Raw genomic sequence first — 26110 nt, 5'->3', positions numbered from 1 at the left:
AGCAGGCAAATTCTTACTCTTTTAAATAGGACTGTGCAATGGATAGCACCAAATGTTTATCTTTTAAAAATTTATGAAACTTCTTGCTTAAAGAAACAAATTAAACACATAAATACTCTTACAAACCTGGTCCAGATAACGCCAGTCCTAAATGGCCCTTTCTGCTGTTCTATGGTGTCCCCCAACTTATTTTAATTGTTTACTGTTCGCTTTCTTTCAGTTGTGGGTATATACCCAAGGCAGGAACTACTCTATTGACCTTTAGGGTGGTGACCAGTGGCCTTTCACACAGAAAGTATTTTAGCAATATCTGTTTCATAATTTCATAGATGCAAAAACCAAGTTCTAGAGCAGCCTCAGGCAGCAAACCAGGAAAATAATTTTCCTAATTTCCTCTTAACCTTATTTTACCAGTATTACTTTTCTGTTTCTTTTGTGGTAGTTTCAAAAAAGCACCCCTATCCAGACGTGGTGGTACATTTTGACAATCCCAACATCTGGAAGGCTAAGGTGGGAAAATCACAAGTTTGAGGCCAGACTGAGCTACCTAACAAGTTTATGGCTAGCCTAGGCTACATAGTAAACAGTAACTCAACATCAAAACAAACAAGAAGTAGTTATTCTATTCTGTAGCTATTAAAAATGAGAAACGTGGTTCTTCTACTACATGGGCCCTGGAACTCAAACTCATGTCTAAGACCAACTGAGAGAAGCCCCACACAAAAGACCAAACTTCCTTGCATGAACAAGCAAGGAAGGCAAATATAGAACTAGAAAATAAATTAAAAGGTCACCTAATCTTATAGGTTAGAATGGAGAATGCTGTGAATAAGGGTTTTTTTCTGGTATGGCAAAAATGTTTTAAAATTGAATTACAGTGACAACAGCACACTTCTCTAAGGACATCTAGATTATACAATAAAAATGAATGAATTTTACAGAATGTAAGTCATACCATAATAAAGCTGTTTTTAAAAAATACAATGGTAGTTATAAAACCATACTAGACCAACACTGTCATGAGAAATATACCAGGCCCAAAAAAAGGTACTTAGAAAAAAATGTCTTTCCTTGACTGGTACTGGCTACTGAGCACAAGCCCTTGTGAATGCTAGATAAATGTTCTGCTGAGCTGCGGCATTGAACTCAGGAGCCTCTTGACTAAGCTTCTCAAAAAGCTCATGTCATATATAAGGCACATAATATCAAGCCGGGCTATCTTAAAATTCTTTAGTAGCCATATTAATATATATATATATATATAATTTTTTTAAAAAACCAAGTAAGGGCTGGAAAGATGGCTCAGAGGTTAAGAGCACTGACTGCTCTTCCAGAGGTCCTGAGTTCAATTCCCAGCAACCACATGGTGGCTCACAACCATCTGTAATGAGATCTGATGCCCTTTTCCAGTGTGTCTGAAGACAGCTACAGCGTACTTATATACAATAAATAAATAAAAATCTTCAAAAAAAAACCAAGTAAAATAATTTTAATGTATTTTACTTAACAAAGCCAGAATATAGCTGTCTCGGTGTTTAGGTGGTATACAAAAGTATTCATGAGCTACTTTATAGTTCACATTAATACTAAATCTTGAATTATAACATCCATTTTATACTCTCAGTACATCTGATATGGGACTAGACACAATTGAAATGCTCGGTGACCATATGTGACTAATGGGTATCAAGGTGGACAGTGCAGTTTTAGATCATACATACAAGAGATTATGAAAGTCACAGTTTTACTGACACATAAAACTTGATATACACAGACCAAAAAAAAAAAAAAAAAAAAAGCCAAATGTTTAGGATAGTTGGAATAGGGAATGACCAATTTTCCATTTTTGGGAAAGGAGATATGCTTTTTAAAAAGAAATGGTCTATTCCAAACAAAGAGTAGTGTGTATGTTGGGGGGTGGGGGGAAGGACACAATATAACATGATACAAAGACATAAGCAATGCTTTAATGTAGTGAGCACCAGTTCCATCTGTGCTGTCATAAATAATAGGATTTTATCCTTTTTAATGGCTGAATAACATTCCACTGTGTATATTATATATTACATTTTCTTGATAGATATCTTGGGCAGGTTTCCGTTTCTTGGCTGTTTTGTAAATAGTGCCATGTAAACACGGGAGTGTCCTCAAAATGCCAATTTTGTTTCTTTCGGTTATATGACCTGTAGTAGAATTGCTACATCATATGGTAGTTTTATTTTCAAAGTTTTGAAGAACTTCCATATAGTCTTCCAGCATGGCTGTACTGATTTATGTTTTTACTACAGTGTTTGCGGCTTCCCACATCATTGCTAGTGTTTATTATCATTTTGCTATACTGAATCCAGGGCTTTGTACATGCTGGGCAAGGACTCTACCACCTGTTTTCATCCCTTGTCTGTTGTCTTTTTTCATTTACTAAGACTTTATTATAAAAAAAAACCCTTACAAATAAAAATCATCACATAAAACTGTAACCTGCCAAATTACAACAAAACTCACAGCTGATTTGGATAGAACACTGCCAATCCGAAGAGCCTAGAGAGATATTGACCAGGACAAGGGCTGGAGACATTTTCAGCAGCTGTTCTTCCAGAGGACCCGAGTTCAATTCCTAGGTCCTACATGGCTCATTGGATAAGAGAACTTGCTACTCTTGCAGAGCAGTCAAGTTTAGTTCTTAACATTTACATAGTGGCTCATATATCCACCTATAATTTCTGTTCTAGGAGATTTCATACCCTCCTCTGGCCTCCATGGGCACAGCATGAACATGGTACATGTACAGAAACATAGGCACACACATACACACAAAAATATATAAAATTAAAAGGAAAAGCAAAAAGACTTTCTAGCCCTGTCCTTCCTCCATTTCCCTTTTTTACTAGCTAGAACCCAGAGATGATAACAAGCTATCTCTAAAGTACTTCCCTCAAACCCATGGCCCAAAGAACTCACTATCACACTGCATATCTAACCAACCATGATGATCACAGATCTCAAAACAACCATACCTACAGCCCAATCAAGGCAGAACAGGAATAAGAAAAGGCAGGGATAAATCAAAAGTGAAGAGTACAATTGCCAGCACAAAAGTCATCAGTATATCATTCTTACACCTTACCTATGGTTCCTGGGCACTTACCGGCACACCATGGGACATGAGTGTGTTAGGATTCATGAGAGTAACAAGTTGGTGAAGGAGATCAGGCTGGCTATCAAAAAGCTCTGGTGTCAGCTTCTTCATCACTTCTTCCAAGTGTTCTGCTGCAAGCGATGGGACTCCATACCAGGTTTTTGGCTCACCCCTGCTCAAGTTAAAGGGGATAAAGAATGGTCATATGCTTGGTTATGTAGGAAGCTCACCCTGACTGCCTCCCCAGCTTGCTATAGCCCCACTCACCAGTGGAGGTAGTTAATAGAGTAACTCCAATGATCCTCGATATGCCAGCAAAAGGCTGAGAAGACCATTCCCACATACAGCCATGGTACCTTCATGCCAGATATATCTGCATTGATGTGGCACAGTACAGACTGCTCCAACACAGGCATCACATTCAGGTTCCAGCCACTTGTGGCATACTCCTATCAAGTCAAGTGTTTGTACAGTAAGATGAGGATTATGCTAAGGAACTGAGTCATGGTCCCCCACCTCCCCACACACAACTGAGGATTGAACTTCGGCCCTCACAACTGCTAGGCAAATGTTCTATCACTGTAACCTGAGTTCTTTCTACTTTGAGACACGGTGCCACTAAGCTGCCCTGGCAGAACTTGAGCTTATGATCCTCTTGCCTCAACCTTTCAAGTAGATGGGATCATAGGTGAAAACTACCAACCCTAGCATTTCTGTTTGTTTTATTTACTTGAATTTGAGTGTGTGTGTGTATGTGTGTGTGTATGCATGTGTGTGTCGTGTATTTTCAGTGTATGTTTGTGTGGGTACACATGTGTGAACATACATGTGGAAGCCAGAGGTCAACATCAGGTATCTTCCTCTACCACTCTCTACGCCATTTTATTGAGAGAGAACCTATTATTGACCTCAGAGTTCAGCAATTGCCTAATCTGGCTCTGCCGGCCTTCCCTCAGCACTAAAGAGACATGCTATTATACCTGGCTTTTATGTGATCCAAATTTGGGTCCTTGTGCTTACAGAACAGCCACTTTACTGATTAAGCCATCTCCTCAGCCTCATTTTTTTGGTTTAACAAAACCTCATTCTGTAGCTCAGGCCAACATCAATGCCATAGTAAGTCACCTGAGTGTATTAAAGGCTGAGATTACAGATGTTGAGTGATCACACTCAATAAGAACTTAGTTACTTGCTTTCATATATGGAGTCTTAATATTGGCATCATACCAAACAATATATGAGTCTTCTCTGCTTCTTCCCCCACAAAAATTTTTAATTTTTAATTAAACACAGAAATTTTTAATTCTATTCACTTTAATTTCAGGAAGATTATGGATCCGTACATATCTACCATAAGGCCTGCCCTGCCAACTGATTTTCAACAAGTCCTAGGAACTTGAAGTACTATATACCAGTTAATGTTAGCAACTGGGAAGTTGAGACAGGAAGGGCACAAATTTGAGGCTAAACAAATTGAAACCGGATGTGGCAGTACATGCCTTTAATCCCAGCACTCAGGTAGCAGAGGCAGACAGATCTCGGTGAATTCATAAATTTGAGGCTTGCCTGGGCTATACTGACATACCCATTGTCAAAAAATAAAATGAAAGTGGATGTAGCAGCATATGCCTTTAATCACAGTATTCAGGAAGTAGATGCAGGCAGACCTCTGTGAATTTAAGCCCAGTCTGGTCTACACAGTGGGACTAGGCCAGCCAAAGATACAAAGTGAAGCCCTGTCTCACCAGAACAATACAACAAATAAAAGAACTCATAATGGGGAAAGGGTAGCTTTTCTAATAAATAATGCTACATAAATTGATGTAGCTATACGCAAAAGAAAAAAATAGGCCCCTATCTCAGTAACAAAAGTAAACTTTAAACAGATGAAAACTTAAATATAAGTCTTAAAACTATAGCTAGGTGGTGGTGGCATACACCTTTAATTCCAGCACTCAGGAGGCAGATCTCTGAATTTAAAAGCCAGCCTGGTTGGTCTACATCGTGAGTTCCAGAACAGTGAGGTCTACGTAGAGAAATCCTGTCTCAAAAAAAAAAAAAAAAAAAAAAAAAAAGAAAAAAGAAAAAGAAAAAGAAGGGGTTGGGGATTTAGCTCAGTGGTAGAACGCTTGCCTAGCAAGCACAAGGCCCTGGGTTCGGTTCCCAGCTCCGAAAAAAAGAAAAAAGAAAAAGAAAAAAAAAAAAAAAAAGAAAAGAGAAAGGGGGGAAAAAAGATAAAGAAAGAAAAAAACCTAACTATGAATCTAGTTATGAGATAAAACATGGAAAATGCTACAGAACATTGAAATGGGCAACAATTTATTATACAAAACTTCAAAGGCACAAGATACAACAACAAAAAGATAAATGTTACTGTAACAAACTAAAAATCTCTGCATAGCAAAGGAAACAAAAAGGCAAGCTAGGTATACATGCTTGCAATCCCAGCACTCAGAAGGCTGAGGAGAAACAGAAACTACCATACAAGTTTAACAGGAGCCCAGGCCAGGGCTACATAGCAAGACCTGGTTTCAAAGGGGAAAAAAACAAAAAGCCAAAACTGAAAAAAGTTAAACAAAAAATCAACAGTAACACACACACAGCAAAGAGACAATATTCAGAATAAATATTTGTAAATTATTTGCCTAACAAGACATTAAAAACCATAGTAAAAAATGTAAAAACAAATAAATAAATAAAACTACCATATGATGTAGCAATTCTACTACAGGTCATATAACCGAAAGAAACAAAATTGGCATTTTGAGAACACTCCCGTGTTTACATGGCACTATTTACAAAACAGCCAAGAAACGGAAGCCTGCCCAAGATGTCTATCAAGTAAAGAAAATGTAATATATAATATACACAGTGGAATGTTATTCAGCCATTAAAAAGGATAAAATCCTATTATTTATGACAGCACAGATGGAACTGGTGCTCACTACATTAAGTGATAAAACCCAGGCACAAGAAAACAAGTACCATGTGATCTCAGTCCAATGTAGAATATAAAAAAGTTGATTTCTTAGATATTTAAAGTAAAAGGTTAGTTTCTAGAAGCGGGAAAGTGCAAGGAGAGGGAGAAATCCACAAAAAGATTGATGAATGAATACTAAGTTATAGTCAGAAGCAGGGCAGTCTCGTATATTATTGCACAGCGAGATGACTAGATATAAAAGTAATGTACTATACATTTAAAAAAGCTTTATGAAAAGATTTTGAATGTTTTCACAATAAAGAAAAATGTTTCAGAAGATATACATTGGTTCACATGATGTATTTATGTATTTGTATCCCATAAATACTAATAATTTATTTGTGATTAATTTTTAGGATTTTTTTAATCATTTTTTTATTTATGTGAGTGCACTGCAGCTGTCCTCAGACACACCAGAAGAGGGCATCAGATCCCATTACGGATGGTTGTGAGCCACCATGTGGTTGCTGGGAATTGAACTCAGGACCTCTGGAAGAGCAGTCGGAACTCTTAACCTATGAGCCATCTCTCTAGCCCCCTTAATTTTTAGTTTTAACTAAGTGTATGCATATGTTCTACATAAGTACCCATGGAGACCAGAAAAGAATGTTGGATCTCCTAGATATATAGAGTTAAAGCCAGTAGTAAGCTGCCCAATGTGGATGCTTGGATCAAATTTGGGTCTTCTGTGAAAGCAGCCATCTCTCCAGCCCCAATATGTAGAATTTTAATATTTTTATGCACCAATTTTTCAAAAGTTCAAATTAAAACCCAACAAGGCAAAAACAAAAATAAAACAAAAATCTGAACCCAAATGCATTTTTACATTCGGTTAAGCGTAGACTCTCAATTCTCTCTGTACATGCCAATTTCCTTACAGAACACGTATGAAAGCACCTAGCACTCCTTAGGTCACTTTACTTACTTCTCACATAATTCTTATAACAAATTTGCAGGGGGTGGTGGTGGTACACACCTTTATCCAAGCAGTTGGGGGCAGAGACAAGAGGATCTCTGTGAGTTTGAGCCCACCTAATCTATAAAGTGAGTTTAAGGACAGTCAGAACTACACAAAGAAACCCTGCCTTGAAAAAACAAAAACTAAAAACCAAACCAGAAAAGGAAATCAAGGTAGGAATATCCCCATATTACACATAAGGAAATGGGCTTGGAAGATCAGTTAATATCCCTGGGAGGCCTGTTCTTTTTCTGAAGGGAAATGGAAAAGGAGTGGATCTGGTGGAGAGGGAACATGAGGTGGGGAGGCTAGGAGGAGGTTGGGATGCAATGTATGAGAATAATTTTTAAAACAGCATCTCTTGCATGTACATTCCAGATACTACCTATGCTGTGTTCTTTGCTCTACAGCACCTCATGTACACTTCAAAGTAACTACTTGAGGCAGGCATAAAAAAGGATTTCAGTATCTTTCAGACACTAAATAACTTGTCCAAGTTTATATAACTGCATATAACCATGAGAATCACCCACTCACCTCCTCCTCTGGGGTTAGGTGCCGCTTACTGTCACTGACAGGGAAACCGCTGCCAAATTCTTTGGAATGGATGTCAGCCCCATACTCCACAGTTACGTCTTCCTCGATGCTATTCACCAGCCGCCAGAACTCCTTCTCTACAAGTTCTGTGGGTACCATCTGGGGGAACAGGATAGTAAATGACATCCTGTCCACATTAATTCAGGGGAGGTACAGTATCAGTGTCTACGAACCTAGTCGCAGCACTACCCCAGCCCTCCATCACCTACATGCACAGGCATGTTGAAGTAGTCTGCTTTAAAGGAGTCAGCCATCTCTCCAAAGCTCTGAAGAGTATATTCCCGGGTAGCTTGCTCAAAGCCAAAGGCTTCAGGGGGCCGCTTACACTCCTGAAACCCAAAAGAGATCAAATCATAAAAATAGAGGCAAAGAGAAAAATCATCTCAAGTAGAACTGAAACACGGGATAGAAGTAGGAGGGAGAACTGCCCTCAGTCTGCCTTCAAGGATCCTAGGGCAAGCCTTGCTTTACAGCTCTACCTTTTCATCCTTCCCCACATCAGCTTATCACATGTATTCATGCCACACAGACATTTCTCTCATACTTCTGCTCGTTGTTAGGGTTTAGATATAAAGTGTCCTTCCCAAAAAGTTCATGTATTAAAGACTTGGTCCCAAGATGGTACTGCTATTTTGGAAAGTTCTATAGTCTTCAGGAGGTGGGGCCTAGTCGTACAAAGTAGGTTGCAGATTGAGTTCCCTTAGAGGCAGTATCTTTGTCCAGTCTCACACTCTTAGTCTTTCTCTCTCTGCTTTCTAGCTGTCATAATGTGAGTTAAGCACCTCCCCACCATGATGAGCCGAAATCTCTAAAACTGTGAGCCAAAATCTTTTTTGCTTTAAATTGTTTCTCTCAGGGGCTGCAGAGATAGCCCAGCATTTAACAGCACTTGTGCTCTTGCAGAAGACCCAAGTTCATTTCCCAGCACCCATATAGTGCTCACAACCACCTGTAACCCCAGATATTTTAAGAACTTGACCCTCGCTGCTGCTTTTGTTGCTTCTCCTTACTATATTATACCTACCTGCCCCAGGCAAATTCTTCCCTGAATTGGGAAGGTTCCTGAAAAATCCCATTTCCCTACCTGGAACATGAACCAAATCTAAAAACAATAGGAGGAAAGCAAGTAATCATTATATCCATTTGATAAAACTTCCTATCTTCAATCCATTTAATACAGAAAAAAGTATGAAGATAGGAAGTCTTTATAAACTATAGAACAAGATTTTTTAAAGTGTCTTAAAGATAATTATATGTAAGACAGAAAAAAGAATCAAAAGGACATTTAAAAAGGCTTTTTTTCTCCCTAGCCAGGACTAACAGACAGTACAAGGGAGGCTGAGGGAGGACCTGGGCCATAAAGTGAATTTGAAACAAAAATTAAAAATAAAGCACAGCCTAGAGATACAGCTCAGTGGTAGAAAGCACTTCTTTAGCATGCCCAAAGCCCTAGGTTCAATAAATAGAAAGATACTCTATCTATAGCTAGTTAATCCTATCATTTAAAGCTCATTCCTAATCACTACCCTTAATTCTCCGGGGCATGGTGGCTCATACCCATAATCCTAGGCTCTGGCAGGCTGAGAAAGGACTGATGGAATTTTGAGGCTAGTCTGTGCTACAGAATGAGACCCTATCTCAACTAAACAAACAAACCAAACTAACCAACCAACCAACCAAGTCACCCTTCCTATCTGGTCAACTACAACTCAGGGTTTCTTTCTTTTTTTTTTTTTTTTTTTTTTTTTACTTTCCTTTTTTTCGGAGCTGGGGACCGAACCCAGGGCCTTGCGCTTGCTAGGCAAGTGCTCTACCACTGAGCTAAATCCCCAACCGCCAACTCAGGGTTTCTAACATCAATTTTAATATCTGCTTACATGTCAGTACACATAGTACATCACTACACACAGCCCATCTAATCATAATACCCTATGGATAGTCTAGGAGCTTCCAGAGGACAGCAGCATAAATTACATTTTCTCTTCCTCCTTTTCACAAAGCTCTGCAGAGTTTGAGGTCCCAAAACACAGTAATACTATGACTGAGCAAGAAGGCTCCCCTTAGACTATACAGAGGCAGGCAAAAATATTTCGTGTGGACAGGGACTGGGAAGGCCTTACCGCCATGACACACTTTGGACACCTCCAGACACCTTTCGGGATTTCAGGCAAAGGAGGCAGCAGGCAAAAGATGTGGTAATTGTCATCACAGCCATCACACAGTAAGAGTTTGTCATCTTCATCTCCTCGGGAACACATTCGGCATACATATGACTCAATCTGCCAGAGAAAAGCAAAGGGTTATAAATATAGGCCTTGCCCAGTCTTCAAATACCAGGCTCCTCCAGACAATATCCTATTCCAGAGAGTTTTCTGTTAGAAGCCAGAGGTGTTTGCTGGCTGGGTTGTTCATGGCCCTAAACAGGCTAATCATTCAAGGCCTGGAGTTCAGTAGCATGCATGTACCAGTCCCCAGATATATACATATATGAAAAGTCTTTATTAGTCTTCAATCTCCTCAGTTTTATGCATTCGATAAACAGTGTTCTATGGCAGAGATGAGGAAAATCTGGATCTGCCTTCAAAGGGCACACAGTACTCTAGATTATTCATACAAATTGAAAATTGCCATAGCAGACCATAAGAAATACTGTGGATACCCAGAGAAGGAAGCAGCACTTGTATTACTTAGAGATGAGGGAGGACTGCAGGGAAGTACTTCATTCTGAAGGGGACACTTGGAATAACTGAAACTTGAAAGCATGCTGGTACTTGGCAATTGGAGCAGAGCACAAAGAGAAATTCTTTGAGGTAGAAAAAAACCATATGAGCAAGGAATGTAAGATTATAAAAGAAATACTAGTATATCGCTTGAAAAATATGAATATACCTACAAGTAGTTCAGAACAGCCATAGTTGAAAAGTGAGGTAGGCAGTCCTGGACAATGAGGTTAGCAGAGACTGGATCATGCATGATAATGAAGATAATGAAGATCTTAGCCTTTATCCTGAAGCACTGGACAATAGGAGTCTCCTCCTAGCACTTTAAGTTGACAGTAGCTGTTTGCTGTTTTGGTTTTTGTTCCAAATTAGCTGCCTTTGTTTTCCCCAATTAAGTAAGTTGCCTGCAGGCAGGGCCCACAAGATCTACTTTTCTACTTAATGCAACCTAGTCCAGTGCCATGCTGGAGAAATGCTCACTGAAGGGATGAGAAGCAGAGCTCTAGGAAGTCAGGGCTGGGTCCTTACAAACTGGGCATTGCTGTGGTTCCTTCGTAGTCTCATGGTCATCTTGGTGCAGGGCTCAGGGCTGTGACTCAGTTCCTCCTTGCCTTCTAGGAAAGTCTTGGGTGAGGCTGATTCCATCTTGACATCCCCACCTAATTCCTCCTTTACCACCACAGTGGGGGGACACTCAGGCCCTTCTTTATCTGTAGGAGAGAAAAGTGGTTCTAAATTTAAATCTGAGACATTTATAGTCCTGCCTCCTGCCTCCTGCCTCCATATGAACCCATCCCTAGTATCTTGGGCCTCACCTTTTTTCCGCAGATTCTTATCCTTGGCCATCAGGCCCAGTCCCATCATCTTGGGACCTGCTCCATATATCTGTAGCTTCTTCAATTCTGGATTCTTTTCAATGTCTTCCTCTGTGGGTTCCGGCTACAAAGAAAGTAGAAAATGAAATGAGTCAAGATTACTATTTGGAATATATATATCACCAAGTTCATGCCAAGAACTCATGCACAAATGGGCCAGGGCAAGAATTCAGAGCTGCTTTTCAAAGACTAGAGGTAAGTCCTCAGTCTTATCTTTAAAGGGGCACCAAGATGACTCAGCAGCCTAAGGTGCTTGCTTGCCATCAAGCCTGACAACCTAAGCTGAATCCCTAGGTGGTAGAAGGAAAAGAGTCAACTCTAGTAAATTGTCCTCTAGTATATGCTTACCAAAGGGAAAACACAGATACATACACCAACACACCCACACAACAAATCTAATAATAACAATAAAAAAATTAGGGATTCCTAAGGTCCCTTCTCTAGATGAGGAGCTAGCTATAAGTAGTTGACAGTTACCAGGGCAAGGAGTGGCCATTGGTAGGTTCCTTATGCACTGGTGGATGACCACACACCCATGTACAATGAGCAACACAAACTAAAACTAAATTCAGAAGATTAAAAAAAAACTTTAGGGAACTGGAGAGATGTCTCAGAGGTTAAGAGCATTGACTGCCCTTCCAGAGGTCCTGAGTTCAAATCCCAGCAACCACATGGTGGCTTACAACCACCTGTAATGAGATCTGATGCCCTCTTCTGGTGTGTCTGAAAACCGCTACAGTGTACTCATATATAATGAATAAATAAATCTTAAAAAAAAAAGAAAAAAAACTTTAAACAATATTTTAAAAAGATGTGAAGTTGGGAAATGTAATTGAAGGAACCAGGAGGAAGTAAGGGGTGTGGTAGTGAAGGGTGTATATGATCAAGAAAGATTTTAAAAAAACATGACATTTTCAAATAAATAACTAAAAATTTCAGGAGCTACAGAGATGGCGGAATTCTTAAGAGCACCCATACAAGCAGCTCACGGTTAACCACCTGTAACTCCAGCTTCAAAGAATCAGATTCCTTCTGGCTTCTATGGGTAATTCACTCACATGCTCGTACTTCCTCAGAAAAATACATGGTATACACATAATTAAAAAATAAGTCTAGGGGATGGAGAGATGTTAATGGTTAAGGGCACTGTGAGCTATTCTTCCAGGACCCAGGTTCAATTCTCAGCACCCACATGGCAGCTCACAATCATTGGTAACTTGGGTTCCAGGGGATCCAACACCCTCTTCTGGCTCCATGGGTGCCAGGCACACACATAGTACATAGACATACATGAAAATAAACACCCATACACATAAAATGTTGTAAATTCTAAAAAGAAAAAGGTCTTAAAGAATTTAAAAGAAAAATAAAAAGGAATTAAAAGCAAAATCCCAGTTTTACCAAATATAAAATAAAAATGTTAACTCCTACCTTATAGCTTAGGGATAATATATATTTTAAGGAGTAAAGTAGTGTTTGAGCCAGCTTTCCTGAATAAATGTAGCTACCATCCCTTATGAAAGAAGCCTCTCCTTACAGCAAAAGGAAACTATCACAGAAAATCACAACTGAACATAATGCAGAGAGATCAATGTATAGTATGGAGCCCAGCCCCAGTGAATACATCTGTATCATAGCTTTTGTATCTATGGCTCAGGGAATATCATGGAGGCAAATGAAAAGATTCTAAGAGCCAGAACACCAAGCAGTCTGCTGTGAAAGTCTCTTCTAAAAATAGCTGCATAAATAAGACCAGAACAACAGTATTATCAATGAAAATGTTAACATGACGTGAGAGGGAATTTCATGAGGTCTTATCCCTAAACGAAGAACTACAGGCAAATACTGATTGCTAGGAGAAGAATTAGCTTCTCCCACAGATAAGCCTCTTCATTTGGTTGTCCAATGCAGAGTGATCAGCTTTTAAACCATGTAACTATGGGAGGAGTTTATGGGAAAGTAACTGGGAATGGATGGAAGAAAGGAAGGTAGGAAATGATATAATTAAGTTTATTTCAATTAAAAACATTATATAAGTAGAGTAACATTATTGCTGAGTGTGAGAGGTGCATACCTTTAATCCCAGGTCTTGGGAGGCAGAGGCAGGTAAATCTCTGAGTTCAAGGCCAGTCTGGTCTACAGAGCAAGTACAAAGACTGCCAAAGTTATACAGAGAAACCCTATCTTAAAAAAAGAAAAAAAAGGACTTTTTTTTTCCTATGAGCAGACTGACAGAAGAAAGGAACAAACCACACAGGTCAGACATACAAAAAGTATAGTTCTAACAGATCTCCAACTCAACTGATTAGAGAAATGATCAAAAATGCTCAGAAAGGCCATGCTAATGCTTAAGAACAAAAAGAAAGTGCAACAGTGTTGTACAAGGCTTCAGTCAGCAAGCATGATTCTTTCTACCCCAAAACCCCTATTAGTGACAAGAAGCAAAGTACTCACATCTGGCTGTAGTCTCTTTGCCCGTCGTCCATAACTGTTGAACTTGGAAGGCTGCACAGACTGTCGAAGGGGGATGCTGTGGGGTTTATATTCCTTGTCCTTTTCCTCATTATCAAATGGGCGTGTGTTACACTGCTAGAGATAAGTAAATGGTAAGGCCCAGGGTATAGAACTTCAGCCCCCAAAGTAAGACCTTCCTTTGGCCAAAGTTGTGGCCCATACCCCTGACCAACATCAATAGTCCCAGTTCAACTGGTCTTCATCGCTGACACCTTACATACTTTAGGAATTCTTTTTTTCCCTTCTTTCTTTTTCTTAACATTTACTTAGTTGCGTGCGTGCGTGCGTGTGTGTGTGTGTTAAATGTGTGGCATTCATGCCACAGTGGGCATGTAAAAGGTCATAGGATAATCATTGGGAGTCAGTTCTTTCCTTCCACCATGTGCATTCCAGGTCAAACTCAGGTCATCAAGCTTGGAAGCTAGCACATTAACCCAATGAGTCATTTGCCTGCCACTAATGAGGCTTTTTCTTCTTTTCTCCTCCACCCCCTCTGGTAAGGAAGGAGTGCATATGCTAGTTACTGAACCCAGGGTTCTACAGATAAATAACTATAAGACTTTGATAGTAGACACTATCAGAAGAAAGTATCACTAGGAAAAGGTAAGGTCTAGTTTTCCCAGTCTCCAATCCATGGAACCAGTCCTCTTAAGAATAGTCCCAGCACTCAAGAAGCTGAGAAGGATTAGGGTTCAAGGTCAAGGGACCAGCTTGTTATCTGCTGTCAAGCCTGAACATCCGTTCAACCAAAGGGACTCACACAGTGGAAAAAGCCAGGGTTATCCTCTGACCTCCACATACATGGATGCTCATACAATAAATGTAATTCATAAAGTTCAAGGTAGAGATCTGGGGATACAGCTCAGTTAGTATTTCCCTAACATAGACAACTCAGCATGGTAGTACATGCCTCTAATCTCAGTGACCTGGAGGGTGGAAGCAGGAGGATTAAGAGTCTGAGCTTGTTCCTGCCTACAAAGTTTGAGTCCAACCAGGGCCATACGAGGACTCTGACTCAAAAGAAAATAAAAGAGAATCTAAGACAACAGGATATCCTATACGTGGGGAACTGAATAACAAATAAATAACAAATTCCAAATAACAAAGTCACATCCAGACTCCCCACCAAAAAGGATTTTTAAGTCCAGTCTGAGCTACACGGTCAGTGGGCTAACTACATGGTAACTTCTAGGCCAGTCCGCTACACATTAAGACCCTAAGTAAAAATAAATTAAAAAATAAAAAGAAACAACAGCCTGGCATCCTTACCACAAGGTTGGCTCCAGACTGGTACATTTCATAGGGATAAACAATACGTTCATAGTGAGAGCGTAGCAAGGAACCAATGTTTTTGCCAGGTGGATAGTTGAGGCGCTGGGCCACACGGGCCCATCGACGGTCCTTGCAGATAGTTTCATAACCACCTTCTTCCACCACAATCTGAAAGGAAGAGCAGGAAGAGACCTGATGCACTGTGTATTTGACTATGCAGAAGTAGGCCCTACAGGAAGGGTAAGGAAGACAGCTGCAGCCTCTCATGTCGTCACCAGGAGCTACCCCTTCTCCCAATGTCAAACTGCTGCAAGAGGTAGCAAATCACGCTGATGTGCTGTCGGGTCTACCCTTCCGATACAGCCCGGAGACACAGTATCCAAAGGAAAAGGGGTCCTAGAGTAGCATGGGTTTATTGAAGATTTGAGAAAAACCTGTTCTTACTTTGCTGAGGCTATAGAGGTCCAAGATCCGCCGTTCTACATTGGGAATCTTTAAGGATGAGCCCTGGATCTCCCAGAATTTGGCAATCTGGTCCAAATAGTTCAGTTTCACTCTTGTCTGGGCCTAAAGGAGAAATGGCTCAAAAACACCGGCCACCACCCCCTACCACCACCCATCCATTACCATCAATACTCCATCCCACTCCACCCCACCCCTCCCCCCAACACTTCACAGTGACCCATCTTCTGGCTTAAACTTAGGGGAAGAGAAAGGGAACAAAATAGACTTCTCCCAGTGAAATGAGCTCTGCACTGGTCCCCATTTTTCTCTCATTACAATTTTTATACTTCTTTCCTCTCCTTTTTTTTTTTTTTTTTGGGGGGGTTCTTTTTTTTTTTTTTTTTCCAGAGGGGTTCTTTTTTTTCAGAGCTGGGGATCGAACCCAGGGCCTTGCCTTTCCTCTCATTCTTGTGACAAGCTTGTCTATATATATTATATCTTGTACAGAGGAAAAAAGAGGGTCAAAAGAGTTAATTCCCATAACAAGCCCCAACTACCTCTAAGCTCTGCTTTCTCTCTACTAGTTCTGTTGTGTTGCACTTGAACAAATGAGCACTAATCACTACATCTCCATATTTTTATTAAAAAATAAGTGCCAGGTATGGTAGCTCACATCCATAATCTCAGCATTTGAAAAGTAGAGGCAGGAAAATGAGTTCAAGTCTAGCCTCTATTACATAGGAGATTTGAGGCCAGCCTGGGTTCATGAGACACTGTCTCAGAAAACGAACAATAGGAAAAGGAAAATAGTACACTTACCCCAGAGATTTGGACTTAATTAAGAAGAGTAGTGAGGACCATCTGGAAACTTCAGAATTATATCTAAGTTCTACATAGGACTCCAAAAGAACATATTCATCTCCTTTTATACCACAGAAAATATTTCGTGGTGGCTGAATTATGAGAATGACTTGAAGAACTAAAATGACATACTGGCTAACTCAAGACCTGATATGGATGAAAGATGTCCATGGATGAAAGCAAGGCTGTCCATGCTTGCCTGAAATCTCACTGGCTAAGAAGGGTTCCCAAAGGTCCTAAGTCTATAACTTTTATCACTTGAGTCCCTGGCCCTTTTCTAGAGAACCAGGTTAGTTGCAGGTCAGTTCTTTTGAGTCTTTGTTGAGAAGAATTAAGGTCTATTCAGGGTAAGAAATGAACTAAAGCTCCTTGGCTGTGAAAATCCTTAAGGGGCAAAAAACACCTTCCATCTGAACCCCTTACCTTTCTAAACTTGGCCTATTCCCTGCTCCTTCCTCCCCTCATTAACTAGCATGAAATCTCTATAAGACCTGCCCTTGTTCAGTGCTAGGTAATACCTGCCCACAGCTGTACCAACCACAGACCTATTCTATGCTCCATATACGCCCACATACCTACCCTATCCCTCCCTCCCCCCCCCATCTCTCTCTCTCACACACACACACACACACACACACACACACACACACACACACACTCTCTCTCTCTCTCTCTCTCTCTCTCTCTCTCTCTCTCTCTCTCTCTTAGGGTACTGGTATTCAGTTGAGCCCAGTACTCTACTAGAATATTTAATAAGGCTCAAAGGTACATATTAATGTGAATTAATTAATTAGTGGGAAGGGAACATGCTTTCAACTTGTATCTTCCATGAAAAATTCTAGAACTGTACCTAAAACCAGCTTTTGGATACTCACTCTCATCATCCCAGGACACTCTCAACCTGACCACTGCCCATGTCTCTAACCATTCCAGTCTCTACAAAGACCAGTTCTTGTGCTCATGTACCTCACCACCCACTCTACCAAGTATCAAAGAAGAAAGGTAAGAAGCACAAAGCCATGGATAAACTAGATATACGGAGCCACACTGAGCTGGTAAGGAAGAAAGGTCTCAGTCAGCCACATAGCTACCTTTTGCTGATCCAGGTAAGGTAGATATTGATAGGGAAAAATCTTAAGTAAAGTTTTACTGGGAAAAGAGCATCCCCAGCCTTTGGGCTATCAAATCAAAAAAAGTGAATTCCTGCCCTTATTATCTGGAGCTCAGAAGGGCATGCTTATCCTGTCTCCAAACCCCATCACCAGCTGCTAATCTCACCTCCAGCTCATTCAACCTCTGGATTCGGGGGGTAAACCTGAAGTTGTCCACTTCCACAGCAAAGGGTGGCTGCCAGTCCTAGGAGAATAAAAAAGGGGAAAGGAACTTGGGTTATCCCACTTGAATGCAAGATCACACAGTATCAAAAGCAGCTCCATGCTCCATTAATACCTCCTAAAACTTCTAGCCACCTTAGACCTACCAACCTGGGAAACGTCCAAAAGGACCCACTCCTAACTCTCCCCAAGGCTTAATAGGGCATAAAAGTCCCTCAGGCCCATATGCAAGGCTTCATGTACATGCCCTGGTAAACTTCTAAGTCTTTCCCAACAGTACTGTGCTAAGATTTTGAAAAATATAAAAAGCTCAAAACAGTTAACCTCAAACCCTCCTCATACCCATTGTCACACTTCTCTAGGCAAGACACACAGCCTAGAGTTCTGGCAACCACACAGGACCTGGACCTGGAGTCAGGAGAAGTAGGTTCATGTTGTAGCTCTACTATTTATTAGCTATGAGATCTTACCATTCTGAATGGGTTTTCTCATCTGTAAGGCGGGCATATGAATTCTTGCCCTGGCTTCCTCACAAGCCATTTGCTCTCTAAATTTGACCCCACCAGTGAATACACATGCAGGGTAGCTCAGCTGTGGTTCTGGCAGGGATTAACGCTTTAGGCTGTCAATGTTAAAGGCTCATAGAAGACACTGCAGGGAAGACCAAGGAACATGAATCTACATCTCTTACTCATGCCCCAGGTCAGAAAGGCTTCCTGTGGGTCCTCTGTCATATACTTGCCTGCTGTAAGAGGCAGGGAAGTAAGTCTGGGAGTGAGTGGGAAGCACAAAAGTGGTGGCAAAGAATATAAGAATTTATGGATTGGAAGCCAGGAAAATAATTAATGAAAACAGGGAAAGCTTTACTTTGCCAAGCTGGAGCTTTATCTGTCCTACTCAAAAGAGAGCTACGAAGACTCTCCTTCCCAACAGCCTCATGAACACTTCCCCAGAGTCCTCTCTTCCCTGGAACTCTGGTGCTTAAGAAATGTTTTTTTAAAAAAAAAAGGTAAAAAAAAAAAAAAAAGACCCTAGAATAACTTAGATCAATGTCTTCATTCTACAAATGTGAAAAGTAAGACTAGGACAGAATATCACATGCTAGTTAGCAGCAGAGCCAACACTAGAACCCATGTCCTCTAATTGCTGGTTCTTTGTACTACCCCAACCCATAACAAAGAGCACTTGAGGCTGACAGAAGAAGGGGGAAAAAATTTAGGCAAAAATTTAAGCCCAGTGAAGCTCTCCTTCCATACCGTATCTCCCATCAGACAATACTCCCCTTAGCACAGATAACCCAGACAGAAAGGTGCTCAAACCCAAAACTCTAGGCACCCCTTTTCCCTGCTCAGCCAAGTTCTAAACAATCAATGCAACATCAAGCACCTGACAGGATTGCAGAACTGAAATTCTAAGGCAGGAGCTATAGGTGCAACAGTAGATGGGGAAGGTCCAACAAACCTCTCATCTCAGTACCATATTAGTACAAATGCTCAAAATGATGGCATTTAGAATGAATGTGGTGACAAACAGGATGGCTATCTAGTTTAGGAAGTTGTGTGATGCCCCCATTATTACTCTGTCCTCCACCCATCTATGCCAAGTGTAGCAAGCAGCCACACGTTCTGAAATGCAAACCCTCTAAGACAAACTCCAATACCTATTCACACACAGGTTTGCACCCTTGGCCTAAGTATCACTTAGGTGAGTAATTCAAGTTCCGAACAGAAGAAAGCCAACGGCTTTAGGGCCTAAAGGTGGTTTAAGAGTGTGTGTACTCACACAAAATTCATGAACAACAAAAACAAGAGTAAGGTCTCTGGGACTGGAGAGAATCATGCTACTGGGGTAGAGAAAAGAACAGTCCTCTGAGGCTGGATGGACACACACATCTCCCCCCCCCCCTTCTTGCTCGCGCATTCACGCATGCGCAGGCATGCACTTGAGTGCGCCATGTGCTTGTTATTCCTTCCATCTTGGTTCCCCGAGGCAAGGTAAGAGCACCTATATAAGGCCAACCTGCCCAAAATCCCAAGGGAGAAGAAGGGAAATTCAAACCTCAATTATCCCCAAGTCAGATAGGCTTCTCATGACCATTTAAAGGAATATTTCCTTAAGGCCATCCAGGAGTTCAACCTTTCTGCTGGCCTTGCTGGCCTTCCTGGCCTGTCCCTAATAGTTGTGACTCTCTCACAACAGAAACACATCTTCAGACATCTGTGACCAGGCTCCAACAAGAACTCTAGACTCTAGGAACTAGAGGATCCATCTAAAGCCAGCCTATGGAAGGGCAACAAAAGCATTGAATTGGATAAGAAGACCAAAGGTGCTCTCCACAAGTGGGAATTTGGCTTCCACATCTTCAATCACTCCCTCGAAGATACATTATTGCAGACAAATTCAAATCAGCCCAGGAATCCCAGGTGGCTACTAAACACTGTTCATCATTTTCTCCCCCAGTGTGTCTGCAAGGCAGCAGTCTGTCCTAGCCGTTGAAAAACTTCTCCTGGTCTAGTCAGGACTAGAAACAATGATACGGTCCTTTTTGCTGAACATTTGGGAACCAAGGGAAGATTTCCATTATCTCCACTATTGTTTGTGGGGACCCAAGAAAGCCTTATCTTATAGGATCATCTACATTCTGAGCCAGAGGTAGAATAGAAATCTTCTGAGAGGGGTATACCAAGCTACCTGGTCTAAACTTCTCCATAGGAAGGCTGTGGGGACCATGTACGTGAAGGTTCTGACATTGCCTTCAACTAGAAAACGGAACAATTCCTTAAACCCTTTTCTGAGGAGCCAGAAAGAGCACTCCCTGTGAGAAAGATTTCCTGACTGGTCCATCAGGCCAGGATATTATCAGAGATGAATTGGCCTGACAGCGTGTGAGTAAACATGAGTCAACACACATAGAAGCAAACCAATGACCACATCAAGCACCTTCACAGTCACAGTAATTACCACTTACTAGAGTGTACTATGTTACCTGGTTTAATCTAATTATTCCTAGCACACAATTCATAGGTTCAGGGATTACTTTACATGCCCAAGGTCATACAGCTGCTAACCTTCTAAGTAGTTTTAAACTCAGGTCTGACTCCCTTTCAAGACGTGATCTTTCCACTACACCACACAGCTTGCCTTAAAGGGAATAATAACAGTAGTCGTTACTTTATAACAGCCTAGACCAGGGTGATACAAACTAAAAGATGGGCTTCTCTGTGCCTGACTGCGAACTCTCCCCAGCCCACTAAGCATCTGTATAACGAATCAAGAGCAGGGTGGGAGTGGGTCTCAGACCCCAGGTCACTTGTATGCCACAAAACGAGGGAACCCCTGACCCCAGCACCCTTTCTCCGCTTCGCGAGGCATCCACAAAATACCAGCCATCCCATATTCCCACACCTGCTGCCCTCAGCCCGGGACTTCACCACTGGCTACCCGGATCCACCCACAAGCTCGCCGCTGGCGACCATCAGCTCCCGGCCTTACCGCGGGTGGGCGGATCTTGCAAATGCCGGACTTCTCGGCGATGGGTCTGATTTTCGCGATGTAGCCTAGAGGGTCTCGGAACTCGGCCCAGCTAGGCTCGAACACCGGACACTCCGGCGGCGGTAGGAAATCGTCGGACCCCAGCTCCATGGTGGGCCCGAGGGCTGGGCCAGAGATCCGGAGGGCTCAGGCCGCCCTTAAGGACTCATGGCGCCGCCGCTGTCTGAAACCGATGCACTTCTCAGAGTCTAGGCCCTAAGCAGGACGGCCACCGCCCGTCAAGGGCTTGGGGGGCGGGTGCCGTGCTCTAAAAGTCTCAGGCTGAGATTCCGATTACCGGTTCTTAGTCTTGTTCCGTTTCTTCCAAACCCTACCGCTGCCTCCCAACTATTGAAGCCTTCACTACTACAGGTAAGTGCCAGTCGCCGCAGGTTTCATCGCTGCCACCGCCATCTTGGTTTGTCAGCGTCTCCTCCCCCCCACCTCTGTACCTCACCACAACAAACCAGATCCCTCCGCAAGGTGTCTCTCCGAGTTTCGTTTACTTTGAGTTGGAAAAAACCCTAGGAAGCCTTCATCCTGTGATGAACGAGAGAAATCGGATTGTATATGCCCCCTATTTGAGAGTGGTTAGTTAGAAACATTTCTCAAGCTGAGAGAAAATAGTTCATCTAATTGGCGGAGGAACAAAATTGTAATCTGATTGCCGGATCCTTTTACCGGATGGACCGGCGGTGCACGTTTAAAGGCCAGCGATGCGCATGCGCAGTCTCCAGACATACCGGAAGAGGAGCTAGTGTCCATATGTAGTGAGCCTGGACTTATACGCACCCATGCACGGTCGCACACGCTCGCGCACGCGCACGCACACACCCTAGCTCCCAAGCTGGTTGTCAGCTCCTCCCCAATGTCCTTTGCTTCTTCTCCCAGGTCTTTTCAGTGTGAACCACGGAAGGCGGTGATTTCGAGGAATCTCCGCCCCCTTCCTCCCCGTCACCCTCTCCCATTCTGCGTGTCTGCTGCTGAGTGAAAATTTACTGGACTCTGAGGTTTTTGTTTTTAAAGGAAAGCAGGAAGCTCCTCACTCCCTAGAGAATGTGGATTTTAATAAGCTTCAGTCCCACATAGAGTAAAAATACATTATTTTCATCCCAGTGTCATTGGCCATCAGCATTTTAATGAAGGCTTTCAACTGTTCTGTATACATTGTAACTGTATAAACACTTAGCATAATGTGTGTATTCACTTTTGTAGCAACTACTGCTACAAAAAACCCAAAATGTTTACATTTTTGTTTCTTTTGAGTTTGAGACCAGCCTGAGCTACATAGTAAGATCCTGTCTCACAAAGTAATAATAATATTATTACTAATGGCCGGGCAGTGATGGCACATGCATTTAATCCCAGCACTAGGGAGGCAGAGGCAGGCTACTCAGTGAGTTCTTGTCTCAAAAATTATGGGCAGACCTGGTGGCATACACCTTTAATCCCAGTACTCAGGAGGCAAAGGTAGGTAAATTTCTGTGAGTCCAAGGCTATCCTGGTCTACAGAGCTAGTTCCAGGATAGACAGAACTAACTAAACTCCATTTCAAAAACTCAATACTACTACTACTACTACTACTACTACTACTACTACTAATAATAATAATAATAATAATAATAATAATAATGTAACGTCATAGAGCTGGACAGGAGACAATGAATAAAAGTAAGGTTGGTAAGTTTGCTGTTCCTCATTTTGCTTTTCAACCCGAGGGACATCTCTGTAAAGAGTAAATAACTGATCAAGCTTTTGTCTTGGCACCACCCAGCCTTCCTAATGTCCTTAGCCCAGACATACCATGGGGCAAAAGGAAACTGAGCACTCTTTTACGCCAGTGATGTCGAATCCATTAATTTGTATTTGTGAAAGTCATACTATGCAGCAGGAACTTTTATGAGCATATGGAAATACAAAGGGATGCCTTCCTGGAATAGGTATTTACTCACTGGGACCTGCCAAGTACCTCACGGCCCTGACCCTTGATTTTCTTGTTCATAAAATGAAATTAAGTAATCCTTTCATTACTTAGGAATATTAGAGATAATGGTGTCTACCTTTCTTTAAGAGCCAAGTGCTGGAGAGTAGTATTCTCCCCATCTTGCAGATGAGACGAATGAAGTGGGAGAGCCAGAATTCAAACCTACAATTGTTTGATTCCAGTAAATTCTGCCTGTGAAAGTCTCAGATGAAACTCAGATGTGAAAGTTACTTCCTACACAGAAAAGTGTTTAGGAAACAAGTTCCTTTTCCAAGCTTCAAGTCTCGTTGAGGAACAATCAGAAACTGGGCATTGTGGGCTTCAGAATTTGGAAGCAACAGGCATCTGGCCTTGTGGTGAAAGCTGATGTGGCCTCACTCAGCCATCTGGGAGAGAAAGGCTGGTATAGAATGTATGCAGAGCAACAATGCAAGGTCTTAGCGAAGTTCCCAAGCACACCCTTGTCTCTTTTGTAGATGAACTGCAAGAAAATGATACAGCTTTGGTGGTAGGGATAAAACCCAGTGCCCTAAACATAGAGCTTCATAGCCTCTAAATGGGTGCTCTGCTACTGAGCTCTAGTCCCAAACCCTATGGCTCTTTTTAATTTTGGTTTGTAAAATTCCAAAATAGATACAGGTTGTCTTTGTCATTGGGTTTTTTTTTTTTTTTCAGAGCTGGGGACCGAACCCAGGGCCTTGTGCTTCCTAGGCAAGTGCTCTACCACTGAGCTAAATCCTCAACCTTGTCTTTTGTCATTGTTTGTTTGGCCTTTGTTTGCTTGTTTGTTTGGCATGAGGTTTCACTTGTTATGTGGCCAAGGATGACTTTAAACCCCTGGTCCTCCTGTCTCTACTTCTCAAGAACTGGGCTTACAGGCAGAAGTCTCCATTCCCAACTCTCAAATAGCTCTGGAATCCATCTCCTTCCCACCTCTACCACCCTCCTCTACATCACGTGTGAATCATTTACTATCCCTTTACCATGGATTTTAAAAAGTTTTTATTATTATCATTTTTTATGTGTATGGATATTTTGCCTGAATGTAGGTTTGTGGTTTTGGAGGACACTGAATCCCCTAGAACTAGAGTACCATACAGTTGTGAGACACTGAGTGCATACTAGGAATTGAACCTGAGTCCTCTACAAGAGCAGCCAGTGTGCTTAACTGACGAACCTTTCTGGCTTCTTTTCTTTTCTTTTCTTTTCTTTTCTTTTTCCTTCGGAGCTGGGGACCAAACCCAGGCCCTTGCGCATGCTAGGCAAGTGCTCTACCACTGAGCTAAATCCCCTACCCCCCCCCTTTTTTTTAAGATGGTGTATCGCTATTATGTTGATCAGGCTGGTCTTGAACTTGTGTACTCAAGCAATTCAACTATCTTGGTATTTTGAGTAGGTAGGGCTATAGATATGTACTACCACATCCAGATTCTACCCTGAACTATTTTAAGGATCCTAACCAGATATATGTGATAGTGAAAGAGTCAGAGAGAGACATACTCAGAGAGAAATATAGGTGTAGAGCAATGTGCATAATACAGATACTTAACTATAAAGTCATGGGTTAGAGAGATGGCTCAGCGGTTAAGAACTCTGATTGCTCTTCCAGAGGTCCTGAGTTCAAATCCCAGCAGCCACATGGTAGTTCACAACCATCTGTAATGGGATCTGATGCCCTCTTCTGGTGTAGCTGAAGACAGCAACAGTGTACTCACATACAAATAAATCTTTTAAAACCGAAAAAAAACAAAAAAAAAACAAAAAACCTAAAAAAACATACAATTAAAATAATAATTCAAAATGAATTTTAACAGTAGATTATAAATTGATTAAAATATGAATTAAAATCCATATCCCACACTGATATAAATGGCGAATGTTAGAGAAAAGGGAAAGTTTGTTTATTGTTATTTTGGTTTTTTGAGACAGGGTCTCGTGTAACCCAGGTTGGTCTTGAACTCCCGATCCTCCTGCCTCCACCTCCCGAATTCTGGGATTATTATGTGCCATTACACCCATCTGAGAACATTTAGAATTCTAAACAAAAAATATAGAAGAAATAATTGAGTTAGGAAATTGTCAACACTGAAACTTTTTCCAAATAAGATGACACTATTAACATAGATGTATAACCTGAATGCCCAAATCTTAATCTTTCTCTTTTGAGGGGAGAAAATGAGACAGGGTCTCACCCTGTGCTAAACTGTCCTAGAATTCACAGTATTCCTCCTGCCTCATTCTACAAACTTCTGGGATTAAATTTGTGAGACACCATGCCCTATCCAAGCCCTGATTTCCATTTTTTTTTTTACCGGAATCTTTGTTTAAAAAAAAAACAACATAAAACAAAAACCAAACTTAATCTACTCGTTCTTGGCTGTGGCAGGGGAATTATAAGATTATCTAAGGCCAGGTGGTAGTGCACACCTTTAATTCCATCTCTCAGGAGGCCGAGGCAGAAAGTCTCTCCCTGAGTCTGAAGCCAGCACTACAAAGTCAGTTCCAGGACAACCAGGGCTACATAGAGAAACCCTGTCTCAAAAAAAAAATTAATAAAAATAAAAAAATAAAACAAAAAATCAAAAACAACCCCCTCCAAAACAAAACCAAAACAAAAACAAAAAGTGGTGCTCAGTCAAAGGACAGGGGAGCTACTTAGAGTCTTATCTAGAGGCCAAATCTGGGCCATTTTATGTTCACTGATTTTTTTTTTCTGTTCGTTGTTTGTTTGTTTTTACAGTATTTGGGATTGAGCCTAAGACCAGACAAGCACTCCTATCACTAAATTTTATTCCTAGTTTATCTTCTATATCATTTCCTTATTTGTTTGTTCTGAGACCAGGTTTCTCTGGGTGGCCCTAGTTGTCCTGGAACTCACATCGTAGACCAGATCCAACCTGCCTC

General features: G+C 41.5%; 1 protein-coding gene across 11 annotated transcripts in view; it reads right to left on the bottom strand.

Moving 5' to 3' along the window:
• Kdm5c (lysine demethylase 5C) overlaps positions 1-24953 on the bottom strand; it is a 44856-nt gene extending 19903 nt beyond the window's left edge. For 4 of the 11 annotated variants that reach the window (XM_039100482.2, XM_039100486.2, XM_063280075.1 and 1 more), the window contains exons 1-12: positions 21184-24953; positions 17636-17713; positions 15497-15619; positions 15050-15220; positions 13721-13855; positions 11207-11330; positions 10920-11101; positions 9792-9950; positions 7881-8000; positions 7612-7770; positions 3404-3585; positions 3146-3308 (exon numbers count right to left, since the gene is read on the bottom strand). In XM_039100482.2, the coding sequence (XP_038956410.1) occupies positions 3146-3308; positions 3404-3585; positions 7612-7770; positions 7881-8000; positions 9792-9950; positions 10920-11101; positions 11207-11330; positions 13721-13855; positions 15050-15220; positions 15497-15619; positions 17636-17713; positions 21184-21333 (1746 nt within the window). In that variant the 5' untranslated portion in view covers positions 21334-24953. The remainder of the gene's footprint in view (positions 1-3145; positions 3309-3403; positions 3586-7611; positions 7771-7880; positions 8001-9791; positions 9951-10919; positions 11102-11206; positions 11331-13720; positions 13856-15049; positions 15221-15496; positions 15620-17635; positions 17714-21183) is intronic. The other 7 variants (XM_039100481.2, XM_039100483.2, XM_039100484.2 and 4 more) reach the window with 4 other exon arrangements.
• Between the last annotated feature and the right edge of the window lie 1157 nt (positions 24954-26110).

The sequence above is a fragment of the Rattus norvegicus genome, chromosome X (assembly GCF_036323735.1).
Source record: "Rattus norvegicus strain BN/NHsdMcwi chromosome X, GRCr8, whole genome shotgun sequence".
In the NCBI taxonomy this organism is placed as follows: Eukaryota; Metazoa; Chordata; class Mammalia; order Rodentia; family Muridae; genus Rattus; species Rattus norvegicus.
The sequence above is the reverse complement of the archived record's forward strand: the minus strand, read 5'-3'. Positions and strand labels throughout refer to the sequence as shown.